Source organism: Buceros rhinoceros, unplaced genomic scaffold (assembly GCF_000710305.1).
Source record: "Buceros rhinoceros silvestris isolate BGI_N320 unplaced genomic scaffold, ASM71030v1 scaffold663, whole genome shotgun sequence".
NCBI classification, from domain to species: Eukaryota; Metazoa; Chordata; class Aves; order Bucerotiformes; family Bucerotidae; genus Buceros; species Buceros rhinoceros.
In genome coordinates, this window is record NW_010405157.1 from 62,447 (window position 1) to 80,018 (window position 17,572).

A 17,572-nucleotide genomic window follows, 5' to 3' on the forward strand; every position below is an offset into this window, starting at 1 on the left:
CGGAAGGTAAAAGCCAGACACAGCTCAGCAGAGACTATAAACCAGAGGATGTCTCAACAGCCAGCCCATGGCGCACAGGACTTACTTATAAGGAGAGAGAACAGGGGGATGAGTGCACAAGGCCTCCAAACTTCTGTTTCAGTTAAAAGTGCCCAATCCTTGCCATTGTACAGAATGAGCTGAAAATGCAAAATAATGTGGAAGAATGGCCAGAAGTTTGTCACTGTTATTATCTGCAAAATGCATGCATTAATTATAAAACTAACCAGAACTGACCTCTTTTGTTTCTGAAGCTCATAACCACAGGTTTCCCTAATCTTGAGGGGAAAATGTGTAATTACAAATTAATTTTTAGTTTAAGAGAGGCAGCGAGGGATGGCTTAAGGGGTCGATTTTCTGACACTTCCAGCTCTGAAGAACAGAAAGCAAACATGGTCTCCCATCTCTGGGGTTAGATCTTAGTAATATGGAAGGTACTCCTCATGCTCACCACAAAGGGGCTGGACTAGATGATCTTTAAAGGTCCCTTCCAACCCAAAGCATTCTATGATTCTAGTCAATCAGGCACCGCGAAAGAGAAGTTAACACCAGTTCTTCTGGGCACTCCCCACAACGTCACAGAGGAAATCCCAGACTTCTTCCACATTGTGTTGCATAGATTAACTGCATGCACACAGCAGAACTTAGTGCACTTCTTCCCTTGAGAATTTGAAACTATGGAAGCGATGCCTGTAAGGCTTTCCAAAGCCAACACCCAACATTCCTCAGAGCTTACACTCATCTTCTTTATACCTCAACTAAAAGTTCCAGAAACCAGCTACATCTGTAAAAAAGACTGACATCATCAACCCCAGGATACTGAGGTCCCTCTGAGAACCCTCTGCGCAGTGTTTGCCACTGTGGTCACACCACAGATGCCTACTAGCTCCAGTGAGCAGGCATCGAGGCCTCTTCTGGTAGTGGCATTCACTACAGCATCTCCCCAACCAGTATAAACCAGGGCAATAAAAGCTGTGTCTTGCCAGAATTGCTGCCAGCGATGCTATCCAAGAGCATGACTTTCTAGTTAACACGGCCATGCCAGCAAAACATTACAGTATAAACCTGAGACAAAGAAAGTTATAAAACTGGCATCATTTCTCGTCAGAGAAGAGCAATGATTACTCATGGGTTAGCAACGTCAGAGGTTCATTTCCCAACTGGAAATACACATTTCCTTCTCTAGAAAGCAAAAGAAGTCAAAACAAAACAAAAAAACCCCCGTATACAGCTATCACAAATAACGTCCACTGCTCCATTTACTTTCCTCCCACTGCAATGTGTAGCTTGTGAGATGGTACTTCTTGGTCTCCCACGGGGAGGAAGCTCTCTCCATTAATCTGTTCAAATGAGTCACCAGAAAAGAAAAGTGTGAATCCCAGCATGCCTGCACTGCAGGTAACACAGAGTGCAGAGCAGCCGCCTCGGCACCGGCTGGAGAGCTCTCATCTCTCCCACTGTGATTTTCATCCAATGTGCTTATGGAGAAAGGAGATGTCGGGAAGCAGGAGAAAAAGTGCAGGCTAGGGATCCCTACACCAACTTAATTCCATACCTGAAGGTGGTACAAAGACACCACCCTCTCAGCAGAGCTTCGCACCCCAGATGCTGCAGAAGATAAAGCAACAAATCTCGCTCAGGATGCACCAGCTAGCAAAGGGGCATTGTGTCACCAGCCACTGTAATATAAACCCTCCCGTAAAGCTTGCAATATCATCTGCAGCACCAGCCTTCTCGGGTTTCTCTGAATCAAGCACTATTTCAGCTCTACGTTTAGCACTTGGAGAAAAGCCAGGAAGGCTTCCATAACCACCACTGATTTGCTAATCCCTTAATGCACAGGTGCTGTTTGTTACCTAGGACGGCAGGTTTCATCGCTCCTCAGCATGCTGGTGATAGAACTTCTTGACACCAGACTGCAAGTATTATTGCAATGTCAATACTCCCAGGCAGAAAGCCAAGCCGAGTTAAAATGTGACTTTGGTGTTGACAAGCCAGTTTGGCATTGCTGAGTTCAAACAGCCAGGATCACCTGGCAACTTTAAAAACAGAAGAAAGTTTGCCAGGATCCTGTTTGTCTAGATTCTTACCCCCATATCCGCATAGTAACAGCTAAACACTTTCCAATCAGATGAAGCAAGTAAGAATACAGTAAGTGGATTATACTTTTCTGGGAAAGTGCTGGGAGCAACGCGCACGTATGCATGTGAGTTTGTGCCTATACAGATTTTGTTCATCTTTCTCACTGAAAGAGAAAAAATCCAAATCTAGCTATGTGGCACGACAGATTTGGAGGTGACGCAACTCAGCATTCCCAGGGAGTTCACTCGGACCGTGGCAGCTTCAACACTTCTCCTGTTTCCCTAAGGAGAGCTGTCTCCCTGCTTACAGTAAAAAGAGACATTTCCTGAGCACGATCTAAAATAGGTTGGATCCTGGTCTTTTTGGAGGGCCATGAAGACATTGCACAGGGGCTGCACAGAATGTTACAGCCAGGCAGGCATCCCAGGCAGGCTGGGGAGGTGGATGGCCTCCAGATCACAAAGCTATTTCTGGATCATTTCCCTCCCTCCTGGATTCAAATATTTGTAATGACACAGCCTGAAAGGTGAGGACACCTAAGGACAGTTATGTGTGTGGCGAAAAAGGCACAGCCTTCCCTCACAGAACAGCATAAAGGTGAAGGGCTGATGTGTGGGGCTGCTTCAGGCTCACCCACCCCAAGACTAACTGGGCTTCATCCTCTTGACGCAATAAGCCCAGGCAGCTATTCAGCCCCTATTAATTTACCATCCATTAATTATTAATCACTTCTTTTTGACCTCATAAGGCACATCTGATGGAGTAATGTGCTCGGCTGAGCCAAGGGCACATGGAGCCCATCCCTAAATCTATGCGCATCCCAATTGCCCACGCACAGACCATCTGCCTATCGATAGCTCCAATTAAATAGTCTCAGGGTTTTGACCGCCACCAGCTCACTCATGTTGGGATAAAGACAGAGGGAGTTAAAATTAAATTAACAATTGATTACTACATGAAGCCAGTTGGTAGCTGTTGAGTTGAGCACCCTTTGGGGATTTTAACCCTTCAGTGCCTTTAAATTTTCTCATGGCTCACAATGCCAGTGAGTACACTGGAAATTTGGGGTAATCTTTAAAAAAGCTCAGTCAGGTCAAAAAGGTTTTGAAATTTCAGTAAGCATAGAGCCTTTTCTTCTATATTTTTAATAAAACCAGGAAAGTTTCAGAAATATGTGGTCCCAGAGCAGTCTATTTTCAGACTTGGTGAAATGCAAAGAACACGACAAAAATTGACATAAAGGGTTTTTTTTCTTTTTTTAAATAATTACGAGGGGTTTTTTATTTCCCGCACCTGCAATTGGAAAGAACATGGAACAAAATGACCATGAAACTCAGTGCTTGAAGTTAGAAGCAAAGTATAGGAAAAAACCTTTAAAGTGCCAGTGAGGCAGAACATTCAAGAGTGAAAGGATGCAAACAAGAGAAAAAAGGTAACTCTTCCAATGGTTTTAAACAGACAGTTTCCCTGATTTCAGCAAAGCTGCCCCTCTTTACACCAAGTGATGGATTTTACGGGGATCCAGGGGACATACCAGACAGAATGACTGTTTTCTTCCCACTGCTTGACTTTGTTACATACAGATAGGTAAGCACCAGGAGTGATCAAAAGCCCAGTGGCACATGGAGTAGACTTTGAAAGGCAGATGCAAGCAAAAAGTGACAGTTTAGAGAGGTCTGTTCAGTTTTAAGCAAGAACGCAAATAAAAGCTGTGAGCCAGCACTGCACAAAACTATTCCCAAGGCTGTCTTTTGACTACAGCCTCCTCTTTCAACAAGATAAAAGTCAATGTAAATGGGCAAGCAAGGCAAAATCCTACAGCAAGGGCACAGGCAGTGCCAGACCCCTGCAGCATCCCCGAGAGCAGTGGTGGATCAAGGTGTTCTGTAGGGAGGTGTTACTGCATCTCTGAAACACACACGGACAGTAACAGAGGGTATACTTTTTTCTTTTTTTTTTTTTTTTAAACAAAAGGAGACCCAATTCTGTCAGTGTAAAGATCATTATGCTCTTCCCCTCGTAGGATGTCCTCCAAAAGCCCTTGTGCAATTAAGCGGGCAGTCAGACACAACTATACAGAAAAAGGAGAACTGAGCCAGATTAATAACTATTAGGCAATAAAAGACGTACCTGGGAAAGAAGCTTGTTGTCATCCTCCAGCAGTTTCACTTTTGTTTCAAGTTGCCTGATATAGTTGGAAGACGAATCTTTAGGAAAAGAGAAAAAATATGTTTAAGCTTCTTGTGCAACATGCAAGTACTGTCAGACAGCCATGTGTTCTCCTCCTCAGTGGAAGGCAGCTTTGTGAAAGACCTAATGAATAAAACCCCAAGTGTATATATAGGGTGAGGAGATGATTCTTCCAGAAGCTTTTTTTTTTTTTTTAACTAAAAAGCTGAGATCCAGCAACAGCAATATCTTCTGTGAATCTATATCAATACCACTGGCTTGGAGGATGGGGGGTACAGAAGGAAAGTGCAGTAGAAATATTGTGTTTCATCATTTTGTAAAAGTAATTTTGTAGCTTTGAAAGCCATTCTCATTCATCTAAAATGCACCAAAATACTCAACAACAGAACTAGATGTTTCCTTTTATGTTTGAATAATCAACCCCTCCACACGCATGCCTTTTAAATCAAAAACAACTGAAAAACTCACAAAAATAAGCTGCTGGCACAGCTCTACAAGGAGGTGACTGCCATAACTCCCAGTGCTATAAAAGGGGAAGAGGTGTACACAGCAAGGCCACAGAGCTGCAGCACACATGCAGCCTGGCGTACACCAAGTGTCTACCCAGGACATCTTTTTTTTCTAGTGGAAGCATGTGACACTAAACAGAAAAAATACCAGGACAATGAAATACAGAAGACCCGCACGTAAAATGGTAATACTCAACCTGAAGGAATGTAACGGCCGTTATCATGGCAGTAAGACAGCAACACCAGAGAGGGTGACCTGGCATAGAAGATAGCTTGCAGCAGATCTCTGTGGGTGGCTTACTGCTCTCCAAAACATCTGGGTTTTGTTTTAAAATGCTTTGAAGCAACAATTTGCAAACTTCACAGGAAAGAAAATAAAGGAACCTGGGAAAACCTTTTCTCCGTTTTCATTATTGCTTAGCAGTTTGCAACAGTTCCTTCCATCCATCTGGATGTTTGCAAAATTTCTCCTCCACTTGTAGTTTTGGTAACAGAGGCAGTGAGTTGCTACAGCAGGAGGAAAAGAGGGAGAGAGTTTTGCAGCTTAAGCATATGAAAAAACTTGAACACTATCTACGCAAATGCAAAGTGGAATTACATTTTGCGTCATTTCACTTTTTATAGCATGACTGCAGAAGCCACTATTTGACCATGGGGCTTCTCAGCGAGCGTGAATCGGTGAGGAAGTGGGCGCGCGCGCAACCAAGCCAATGCCAGTGCACGTTGCTGATTGCCAGCCCCTTTCAGGATCAGTCCCGCCATGGCTAACAGGCACCACTGGCTGCATCTCTGCGCACATGAACACGCGTCATGCACAGACGTAAGGTTTAGGCTGGCTCTGCGCTGAACAGCTAATCTTTGCCTTTGCCAGTAGCTGACAAATACACTCGGCTCAAGCCTGAATGCTGTTTTTTGGCCGCTCTGGGGGCAGTTTAGCAGAAGAGCTAGCACGCGAGCTACAGCTAATCACTGAGAGTGCTTTGACCACTCAAGAGAAAAATTGGAATATGCCTGAAAAAGTGCTGCCATAGATAAGTGCCAAACTACAGATAAAGGAACAGCAGGACAGATCGGAGTCAAGTGCCCATCTAAAGCACAAACACCCTCAGAGGAAACACGCTCACTCTTTTGTCTGGATTGCACTTTGTCCAAACCCAGGAAATGCAAACAAGTCACCATGCAAAAGGTTAAGAAGACACCGCAGGAAGCTTTGTAAGTTCAGTGAACAGTTTAAGTGGTGGTAAGATTCACAGCAATATCACCTTCAGCTGCAGGGACCACAAACTCTCCCTACCCAACAATCACCCCAAAGTGGGAGGAGTCTCTAGATCAGAGGAAAAGAGGACAAACCAAGTAGATTACAGGATCAATCCACAGCACCTTCCCTGCAAAGGCCTTGTGCCAACAGTGTCGTGAATTTAGTCATGCATATCAAAAGGTGGCGAGTATAATGCTGCAGAAGGTCGGTGCTTAAGTCAGCAAGAATTTAGCACCAGCTTGAACAACTTGCTGAATTAGTAATGAACCTGCCCTCCAGTGAAGTGAGAGAGGAGTTTGAGATTCTTAAATATAAAGCCAGGAGGACCATCGACCCTTTGGTTTGACCTCTTCTGTGCCCCAGGCCACCACACTATGTTAACTTACCCCTAAACTCAGTCCAGTAACCCCCATTTGGCTAAATAATTCCCAGAACAGTTTCCAGCTCTGTCTGAAGACAACCAGAGACTCCACCATTTCCTCTTGTGTGCTGGTTACCAGTCTCCATCCATAGATCTGGTCAGATAAGCTGCCCTTCCACATCTGCCCTCCAGCTTCACTGGTACCCACATGCTGCAGGGCAGCAGCAGAGCTGAGTGCCTCTACAGAATGAATGCAGTGATCCTGGTACAACAAGTTCTGATTTTTATCTCAAAGTATTGGGATATTCAAAGCAGCTTGACAGAAGGATTCAAAGCAGTGTCAAAGGACAGGCTCAATCCATGCCTGCTTGCGAACCAGAGCTCTGCCTCTGGACCGAGCACAGTCAGTATGCATAAATTACATAGACAGAAACACTTGCACAAACAAGTGTAAAAACGCTAGATAATGCTAAAGAAGATCTCGATGCGATGCCAGTAACAGACACAGGCTCCACAGGAACCACAGCACTGACCAAACCTGTTGCCTGTTAGCAGCCCAAGCCTGTTTCCCAAGCAGCAGGCAGACTGCTATATGCAGTGGTCCCCCTCAGCTTCATACTACTGTTTATATTGCGGACCACCACACCACATCATGTCCAAAGAACAGCAATCAAAAAAAAAAAAAAAAGAGCTTATGGGAACTATTTCTGAGGTAAACAAGCCCTTTCTCACAGTTCTGTACCCACAGAGTGCAGAGAAGATGCAGGAGGTCCTCTCCACCAGCTCTGACATGGTGGGAAGTTACCCAAAGCGGAGACTGGCAACCTGAACCTCATGGGCAACCTCTTCAACTTGCTTGCGGTGGGTTACAGCACTGCTACCAACCACAGGAAATTAAGGTTAAGCAGATGAACAATAACACAGAAGCTGTTGTTTTCAGGCCCTAAATACTACAAGGACTAATTGGTTGGTCAATGGAAAGAAAAGAGCACAGCTGCCAAAGAAAATGAAACAGAGATAGAATTTTTTTCTCATTGTTTCATACCCCTTGCAGAAAAAAAGGGCACTCCTCAAAAAGGCAAGCTCTGCATCCCCAGGAGCCAGCGCACACCAGAGTTACCCCAGTCTTGAAAGCCTGCTCTGAAATTTGCTAGTACTCTTCAAACACCACTGTTCAATGTCTGACCTCAGCCAGAAAAGACCCTACAGCAACATAAAACTTACAGAGGAAAAAAGCAAATGAGCTCTTTTGTCAGCGAAAGATGCTCCATCTCAGGCAAAGGCTGAGAAACAGTGCTTAGAGCCACCACCATCTTTGCTGTGCCCGCAGAGATGAATTGCCTCCATCTTCTGGACCTGCCTGTGTTGAGGTAGGTGCCAGATGAGCCATTTGCATCTTAATCTCAGGTTTAAAAAATCGCGTAACTCTCACAACAGCAACACTGCTGGGCTGAACAGCGAAACTCCAGGCTGGGTCTCTCTCATGTTAGATCAAGAAACACATTCCCAACATTTTTCTGCCTCTGACCTTCCTCTATCAGTGAGTTTCCCTCCTCTCCTGCCTCCCCCAGACCTAAGAGGGGAAAGGACAGCTCCAGTGACCCACCCAGGAGAGGCAGAGAAGCTGGATCACTGACAGTTCAGACCCCCTCATTCCCTTCATTAGAAATTAAATGAATGGTCTTCATGGCTTTGTCAAAGCCTACCACAGCTGTGAGGAATGCTCCACCTTCACCAGCCCAAGTGTGCTCTCCTCTGCGGCACAAGCAGCTCCCAGACCTGGGTGATGGGGCATACATCCAGCACACTTGCCTGGACACCAGCCTGTGGCACTGACTTAAAAGTCGACCCACACCTGCTGGTGCCTTGCCGGTGCCCTTGTCCTGTCCTCGCTGAACAACCACGCTGGTTGGCTCTCCAGAAATGTGGCACAGCGAAGGGGATGTCCAGTATCAGGGAAGCAGACAGGGATGGTGGCCAAGGACATCTGGTGAAGGATAAGGTTTTTGGGAGGGTGCTCTGGCACTCAGTGCTGCCTGAGCTGCCAGTAGGGCCAACATCCTCCTCCAGTTACTCATTGGGGCTGCAAGCACCAGCTACTTGAGCAATGGGTGCCTTAGTGGACCAGATGGCACCAGAGGAGAGGAATTCCCCATCAGAACATCTCACCTCCCACCTAGCACCCTCTGTCACAGCCATCAGACTTGGCACAGAAAAGGAGGTAAGGGGAGAGAGCCAGCATCATACCCTGCCAGGCTGCTACCTGCAGCAGCAAAGCGGATGAACACCGTAATCACCATCAGCTGTCACTCACTTGTACAACGTAAATGCTTCAAGCTAAATTGTTCGCAGAGCCGTAAAACCAGAAGTCCCATTTCTTTACAAAGCCTTTGAAAAACTAATTGGATGTAGCTCCGTACATCATCTCCTCAAGAGGTAGAAGAGTCACATTCCAGCCCAGAAAGGAGCATTACTGTTATTATCCACCCTCTCAAGATTTACTGTCTTAAAAAATATACTCCATCTGGAACAGGGTGTAAGTCAACTTGGATGTAATCTAGCTGAGTAACTTTTTTCTGCATAGATAAACCACTTAATACTCATTACAGCTAAACTGAGACAAGGCAAATCACTCTACCTTGTTTTAACTCAATGGTCTTTGAGCGAGCACAGAACTGCCTGGCTCCCAGAGCTTTTTTAAAACACAAATTAGAAACAGTTTTAACAATCAAAAGAATCTTTCAGCCTACAGAGCACAGAACAGTGTCATTTTAAAAGACACTTAGCGACACTGAAACCTTTCCGATTCTCATCTGAGATTTCAGAGGAATCTGTCAGAGGAGTAAATACGATGAATTATACATTTATTTTGGCAGTAGCAAAAGAAATGTTTTTATTTCCTTGTAAGTAATCTCTCCAAACCACAAGCACACAAAGAAGAGATCTGCCTTTACTTCAGGTGGCTCACAGCACAGGTGCAAGAAAAGGTTAACGTAGGTGTCTGTGAGATGAGGAAGCTGTAGAGAGTCCTCTGATGGATGGTGCCTACACCCAGCCTAGGCAATACGAAACAACCTGGCAGGAGCAGGCTTGAGCCATCAGAGGTGCCTTAGTCCTCTCCCAAGACATCCCACTGAGGTTTGGTTTGCCTTTTCAGAGTCTGCTACAAAAGCGGGTTACACACTGTCCACTTGGGGTGCTGGCTGCCAAGTCAGGACTGTGGTGCCCCACTCCAGCACTGTCCCCACATGCACTACAGAGGTGCCCTGCAACCCTAGGAGCAAGGCCGGACACGCATTGCCTCCCGCTGCATCTTCTCCCCAAGAGCTATTTTTACTAAGCATGATTTAAGACAGTAAAGCACAGCTATGTTTTGTCAATGTCCTGCAAACAAAGCTCTTCCTCTCCTCATAAAAAAGCAGCATTCCCAAAGGGATTCTCCCAAATCCAAACCCAAGGAGGCATGCCAGGAAGGAGTGATGCTCTGCCAGGTTTGCACCTTGTGGCCAGATGCCGCCTTCTCCTTCAGGTGACGGGATGCTGACTTTCTCTTCCTCCTCTTCTATCAAAGATCATCTCATAAAAAGGCCTTCACCTGTGCTCAATAAAACATCAGGTTGTTTGTTGGCAGTTTCATGATCACACCTTTGCTCTTCATCACCATATTTCAGATTTGTATTGCTCTGTTGGTTTTGCTTCTCGACACAGATAAGCAGGCTAAAAAATGGGCAGCAGTTATATCTTGTAAAGTTGACTTGTTGAGGCAACAGCGCTCTTTCAGAGACACTGGGAAGCCAATGAAACTCACATCTCTTTAAATATTGTCATTAAAGGAAATTATTGAGAGAGGTGGACAAACCCGCCATGTTTGCTTTTTCCTAGGTAGTCCACATCTTTCTGCTCTCACCAGAAAACTGGACATTCCCAATGTCCTGTTTCAGACTGGTGCTCAAGGCAAGTTTTCACATTAGGCTTAGCTCAGCAGATGGCTTAAATGTGACCAGGGACACCACAAAGCCACTTCGAGTTACTTTTGTTTTGCAGGTGCTGTCTTCTGCTATGGCATCCCCAGGGCTTTCAGGGTATGCTCCTCATTCACCTTAGCACGCTCAGCACTGCAGTGACTCTCACCCTGACTCAGGGAGAATCCACTTCTTCCAGCACCTGGAGTACGCTACCAATGTCCGAAGGACTTGGCCTGTGTCCCCACTGATCAAAGGCACCTCTCCAGCCTGGCACCCAGGCTCCAACCCAGACAGTGCCCACGGAAAAGAGCACTCAATGCAGCTGTAAAAGAGTGCCATTAGATGGGAGGGCAGGTATGCAGACAAAAGTGAGTAAAAGACAAATAGAGTATTCCATCAGAGAACTAAAGAAGCTCATCAACCTAAACCCTTCTTCTCTTCTCTCAGGTCCAAAATACCACATTCTGCTAACTCCAATTCCTACACCTCTCCAGTAAGAGCTTGTGCACAGTTTGGGGTCTCCCTTGGGATGTGGTTAGAGAACACACAACAAGGTCTATGGCAGACAGAAGGTCCCAGCCTTCTGTAGCTTTGCAAGATATTCTGCAAGCAAACCACACCAACCTGCTCTACCTATTGTCCCACCACCTCATTCACCAGGGGTTGTGCAGGGAGCAGCTTCCTCTGCACTCTGCCAGGCAGCGTTAAAGAGGTGGCAGGAGGGAACTTACAGAAACAGAACTAAGGCAAAATCTTGATTATTTCCCTAGTTGAGGTGCCGCAGCACATTTTTACTGAAAAGACACTGCCTTAGACTATGCTAAATAAAGGCCCATATGTAGTATCCAATGCCACCCGTGATAACACCTGCTTGAATAAGACTGGTAGCATCAGGCCTCATTTTCTAGGTGCAGGTGATAGCTCAGGTAGAGAACAGGTATTCAAACACTAGTCTAAACAACAGAGAATTGTGTTGTCAGTCCAGGCATAAATAACAAAGAAATCTGGTCTCAGATTAATACACTTTTTTCTAACTCTCACAAGTTGGTGGTTACGCACTGGCAACACGTCTGTGCTGCTGTAAAGTGCTGCTCCGGCAGGATGGAACATATGCCACTGCAGCTATTTAATTAACATTTCATAGCAAGCCTGTAACTACGAGCTCTGAAGTTTTTCAAGATTGCACGTTCCCAACTCAGTTACAGTTCATTAGGCCTGTCTGGGAGCTTAGCAGCCTCAAGTCAGTCTGTAACACTCTGATAAGGTCTCTCCTGACTTCGTTTTTTACAGCTCAATACTGCAACTTCTAGCCATGACATCATCTGTGCACACAGCAAAACATCTGTCCGTGATGACTGTCAACAGGAGCTCAAGAGTTCCTGATACCTTATCAGGATTTCATTAGGAGGCAGTGGATAGGGAAGGAGGAGCGTGAGCATGTCTGTGCCCATGTAATGTAGCGCAGCCAGGACAGACGTGTCTCATACCATCAGAAAGTGGCCACCAGTTTCTCCTTCCTTGCTTGGGTGACCTTTCCATTAGAGATTCCATGGAGACTGTCCTATCATGGCATAGCACAGCAGGAACCATTGGAGATCTTGAATCTGAGGATGTCTAACCCATTCAACCCATAAAAATTGCTTAACAGGCACGCTTAACACCTTCCAATTTTGTAGTCTGACACCACACTTCACCTCTCCTGAGGGGGCCAACTGGTAGGTGCTTCCCTGCTGATGGGAGTGGGCAAGGACAGACAGTGCTGGTGAGGCTCTCCAGGGCTTCCCACAGCTCTCCTCGTAAGCCTGCTTGTAGAAGACACAGCTTCACCAGGCTGCTCAGATGCACTCCCCACATGACGTGCTTCCTGCATGACAGACCAGCTCAGCCTTGATTGTTAGTCACTATTGTTTGTCCGGGTTTGCTGGTTTTCCTGGGTTTCCAGTTCTTTCTATCTAGTAGAGATTTTGAAGGTGAACAACCAAGGAAAAGATTGCATTTGATTTACAAGTTGTATTCTAATGCCTGACTGTGTGCATTGCTCCGAGAACAATTAGTGTGAGTTTTTTGAGGTTCAGCCTCAGACTGAGTTTTCAAGCAAGAGTGGACAGAATAATTAAATGCAATAAGCAAACACAGTAATAGAAATATCATTGCCCAAGACACACACAGCCAGTCTTGACTGGTGTATATTTAAGAGAGGAAAGATGATTTACATCTGCTGCAGCACTCTTGCTCCCCACGCAGAGAAGGCTGCACTGTCTGAGATAGCAGGTGCTCTCTGGATCAATTCCAGGTGCTCGATACCTGCAACACCCATCACAGCTCAGTGACACCAGGCACAATTCAGGTTTTGCTTGGCCTTTTCTAAGAAGCCATTTGCTGTCAAACCACACAGATGCACTCAATGAAGGACTGCCTGAATGCAGAAAGGACAGTTCTAGAGAAAGTAGGATAACATTCAAATTGTAGGCGGGTCAGAGTGATCCTCCCTTCCAGACACTGTGGTATCTGCATTTCTCCATCAGTGCTTACTAGTTGATATGAAGGGAGAAAAAAGATGCAGAAGCTGGCAGAGGGACAGGGGAAGATCAGACTGACTACTGGATGTGATGTTGCTCTCATGAAAACTTGCAAGAAAGGACAAGATGAGAAACACCAAAAGACTGGAAGCTCTTTGACTGCCTCATGCCTTAGTCAACATAGCTCCATCCAAAAGTTTTGTTTCCCATGTCAGAGCTGCACTGCAGCAGTGCAGAATCTCCTGTTGTCGCCAAGCCCAACAGACTAAAGCCATAGCCTGTTGACCAGTGCCAAAGCAGTGAATTAGAAGATCATCATAATCTTCCTTATCCTGCACCTCTCTACTGTTGCCACAGATGGGCAAGGGCTGATCTACCACAGCATGGCCTAAGCAGGACCTTCCTTGAGAGTCTAATTTTAGATACAGAGAGATAAATCCTCCACTTTTGATAGACACATGGGTTGCTTCTCAGTGGTGTGAGGGACATATCAATTCACTAGAAGGAATGGCCAGACTCTGCTTAAAGTTCAGGCCCTACCAGCCAGTTGTGCCAGACTCTCTCTCAGGGGAAGGCAAAGGTGAACAGAAAGTTGCATCACCAGCGCTCATTCGGGAAGCAGAGCTGGAAGTCACTCACTGCTAATGGGATTCTGCAGCTTTAATGATTATGAAAAGGTTAAAATGACCTGCCAGCCACCCTCAGCTATTTAAGCCTCTTTTACTTCCTCGTGCTGCTTTAATCTTGGTAGTACAGTCACGTGATCTGGTCAAAAAAAGCCCCAAAGCCGATTAGTGGCTTTCAACCAGCTACGGACTACTCAAAACATTTGGGATGGTGTGAACGGTTAGGAAAAAGCAGCCTGTGCCCTCCTTTCGGGGTACCTCAACGAGCACTATGGCTTCTAGAAGTTGCAAGAGGGTACGGCCCCGGGTGAAAATCCCTGGAACCAAGGGGACAGGCAGTATACTCATTTCCACCTCTATCAGTCCAGTTACTTAAATCCTCCCTTGCACCTCCAAAACCCAACCCTTCCCACCTGACTTTGGCTACTGTCCCCGTCTCCACAACAGCAACCAAAGGCTAAGCACTTCCCATTGCCAACATGCTACACTCAAAGACTCTGCTGAGGTTGACCTAAACCTTTGTGGCAGCATCCTTCAAATCCTCATACACAACAGTTCTGTGAAAAAGGATCTCGGGGGCTATTGCAGTTCATAAACTGGGCATGAATCAGTGTCACGCTGGGGCAAAAGCAGTATGTGGGATTGTATTGTGATGCAGAAACAAAAGCCCTGTATGTAAACAGGCGAAATAATCCTCCTTCATCAGTGCTATTAAAGATCTTGAATAGGGATCAGTGTCCAGTTTTAGGCATCACGCTTCAAGACACATGTGGACTAGCTGGAAGGAATTCAGAAGTGAAATAAGGAGGATCAGAGTGTGGAAAGCATAATCTAGCAGGAGAGCTTGAAGGAACTCAACTCAGATCATTTAACCTGGAGAAGAAAAGACCAAACCTAGATGTAGTAATGGATTCCAATATGTACATGCTTTTCAAAAAAAGATGGAGTGAATAAATCGTTCTCATGTCTACCCAGGAAGAGCAAACTCTCTAATAACAGAAATACTTAAGGGCTAGAAGAGATTCCCTTGGGAGGTGGTGGAATTGCCATTGATGACCGCTTTCATGATCAGGCGAGAAAACATCAGTCAAGAGTAGCTTAGGTAGAGCTGAGTCTGCTTTGGGGCAAAGGGATGGGCTAAGTGACCCTGAGAGCCCTTCAGATCTCTTTGCCATGCTTGCCCTGTACAAATACCAAATGAGAAAATTTGTGGGTATTTCACTTAAATCCCAAAAAGCAAGCACCACAATTGTTTGAAGGCAAAATCAAAGCCACTAAAGAGCCCTTGACTGGCATGTCAGATTCAGTAATCTGAAACTATCCACGCATTTTGGTTTTCGACCACCTCCAGAAAGTCTCACCTAACTGCATGGGGGCCGGCAAAGAAGAAACTACAGCTGGCAAGAGTATGCGGAGAACAAGCGCTGGGGTAGGACCCTCCAATACTAACAGTATGTTTGTAATAAAAAGGTTATATTGGAAACAGGTGATTGTTTTAAAACACAGTCAGGGATTTCAAGAGTTAGTACCTCCCAAAAAAGAAAGTTCTTATCTTTAAGAGTTATTGTTTCCACCTTTTCCACAGAAATTCACAGTCCTAAAGCACAGAAGGCCAATATGCACGAGGCTTGGTGCGACTATAGTAACAACATATGGTCTCTAGCCAAAAGAGCTTAAAAAGAGGAGCTCAGTGAATGCAGACAATGCATGGAATGCCAGGAAACCTTCTGGGTCAGGAAACAGCCTCAGCAGCACTGCAAGTGCAACTGCAGTCAAGGCTCTTAGGCACCATGACAGAGGAAGGGGCTGGAGAAGACTACAGGCACAGCTGTGTCCATGTCTATGAGTCTTAGGAAGTACGAAGGTGCTGATCTGAAAACTGAGTCTGTGGAGAATGGAGGACAGGTTGTCCTAAGCTATTTTAATAGTCCAGAAACTCCCATAAAAGCTGTTACCCTCCTCAAAACAACCACATGGTCTTGCAAGACCAGAAGCCCAAAGACTCTTGAGATTGCACTAGTGAAACAGAAAAGAGTTGCAAATGGAAGTCAAGCTGTGTTCAGAGCCCTTTGTCACTGTCACAGCCAGAAAGCTCTGGAAAACAGGCCGACCTGAAACATTTGCCCAACTGCCCTGTTAGTTACCTCTCGCAAATCCACGGAAATGAGTGCAAGTGTATCCCAGAATCTGTGCCCTGGTTTCTATCTGGCACTATTGCCGCTCCACCTCTCAGCAAGGAGAAACAGTGAGCACCCACAAGCGCTACTTTTCTCTTTGAACTCATTACACTGACCAAAGCTGGCAGGACATTTCCCCCCAGGTCTGAACCCACCCACACACATGCAGATTTGATCCCACCCTTGAAAGATTTTGAGGGGCTTGTTGCAGCTGCAAAAGCTTCCGTTGACAAGACCTTTGTTGAAGTTTTTCCATGACAAACATCTAACCATCAGCAGTTCAAAGGCCTGTGGAAAAGACATCAAGTTAATCCAAAGTCTTGTGAAACAGAACAGTTGTGAGTTAATTTTGTTTAGAAATTTTAGGTTTATTTGAATCCTGCTTTGAATCCTTCAACATTACCTCCTAGGTGAGAAGCACTGCCAAGTTTCAGATGGCCATAAATCTTGTATTTGACATTGTACGCACAAATGGGATGGTGGGTTTTACACAGAAATTCCCACTGCCTTCAAAGGAATCCTGCTTAGAAACTGATAGCACAAAGCAGTCCAGCTGCAGAAGGGCTCTATTGAGTTTACAAAATTACTTCCTAAGCAACCTGCGGGGGGAAAGGCAGATTACCAGATTAACTGATGGGGCTTTTTTTGTTAAAAGGGTAAATAAGAAGATCCTAAATATTTACAAAAGTCTTCCTTTGTAAACATCAACCTGAAACTTTTGCAGGCTCTAAAAATGCATTTGGGGTTGTAAATCTGCTCCCTCCTTTTGCTTGGGAAGATTCTTCTGGACAATAAACACAGCGAGTCTGGGAGAGGGCTGCATAATTATCCACCACACACAATGGAAACCAGCCTTTCCAGTGCGGTCCTCAGCCGTCAGGAATCCAAGCTGTGTGATAATTAAAACTCAAAAATCCTCTTCTGTCCAGAGAGAAAGTAAGTTTTAATTTCCACTCCTCAAACACCCACCACCATGCTCAGGAAGCCCCTTATTAAAAAAAAATAAAAATCTCATAGATGCAAATGATGCCTGAGTACTGCAGGAAAAATTTAATTGGCAGTGAGAAAAAACTAATGATTAGGTTAATGAAAAATAGGATCTATTGACTCAGGCCACTCGACCATTCCTGATGAGGGTAAACAGCCCCCCCCTCCTTCTTCCCCACTCCCCTCGCCTTTGTCTGCTGCGCACGGCAAGCCTGAGAGCAGGAACACATTCAAAAGCGATGCCTCAGTGGGAAAAGGCTGGAGTCAGATCAAAGTCCTTCTACCCAGGGGCCCACTGCCCGAGCCCAACGCTCTCTGGATGGCCTCCATATGCCCAAGGATTTGTAATCCCCTCCCCTGCCCTGCCCAAGGCTGCCCCACACCCCACCTTTAGCCCAAGTGCTGGTTGTCCTCCATCTCTCTCCCTGTGCCTAAAAAAGTGCAAGGTAGCAAAGGTGTTAAAAATTGCTGGTCTTTTTCCAGCGAAAAGCATTTATCCAATACGGGCTGGTGTTTACATACCAAGCAGGATGGTAACAAATCTCATTCCCACACCTGAGGCTGGCAGGGGAGGATTCGTGCCCAAGTGATGAGCAATACGCACAACTGCATAGTGTCACCCACTCTTGACACACTGCTTGGGATGAGGGCTGGTTGGGAATTTTTAGGTAAAGCAGTTTTTCATAGGAAAACGCTGATTTACCAGGAGAGTATTTCTAACACAGGCATCCGATTTCATGCAATTTTTAGCTCAGGATGAAATTTCTGGTCAGACCCTCAGAGAGAAAGGGAGAAAGCCTAAAATAGCCGCGAGCCCGTGGCTTAAGGCAATTGCCAGGGAACGCCTAAATCCCTACAC

At 45.6% G+C, this 17,572-nt stretch overlaps 1 protein-coding gene across 1 annotated transcript in view; it reads right to left on the bottom strand.

Annotated features, from left to right (window-relative positions):
* Positions 1-17,572, bottom strand: part of CCDC85C (coiled-coil domain containing 85C) — a 113,247-nt gene that overhangs the window by 39,721 nt on the left and 55,954 nt on the right. The window contains exon 3 of the mRNA XM_010133606.1: positions 4,252-4,328. Within this exon, the coding sequence (XP_010131908.1) occupies positions 4,252-4,328 (77 nt within the window). The remainder of the gene's footprint in view (positions 1-4,251; positions 4,329-17,572) is intronic.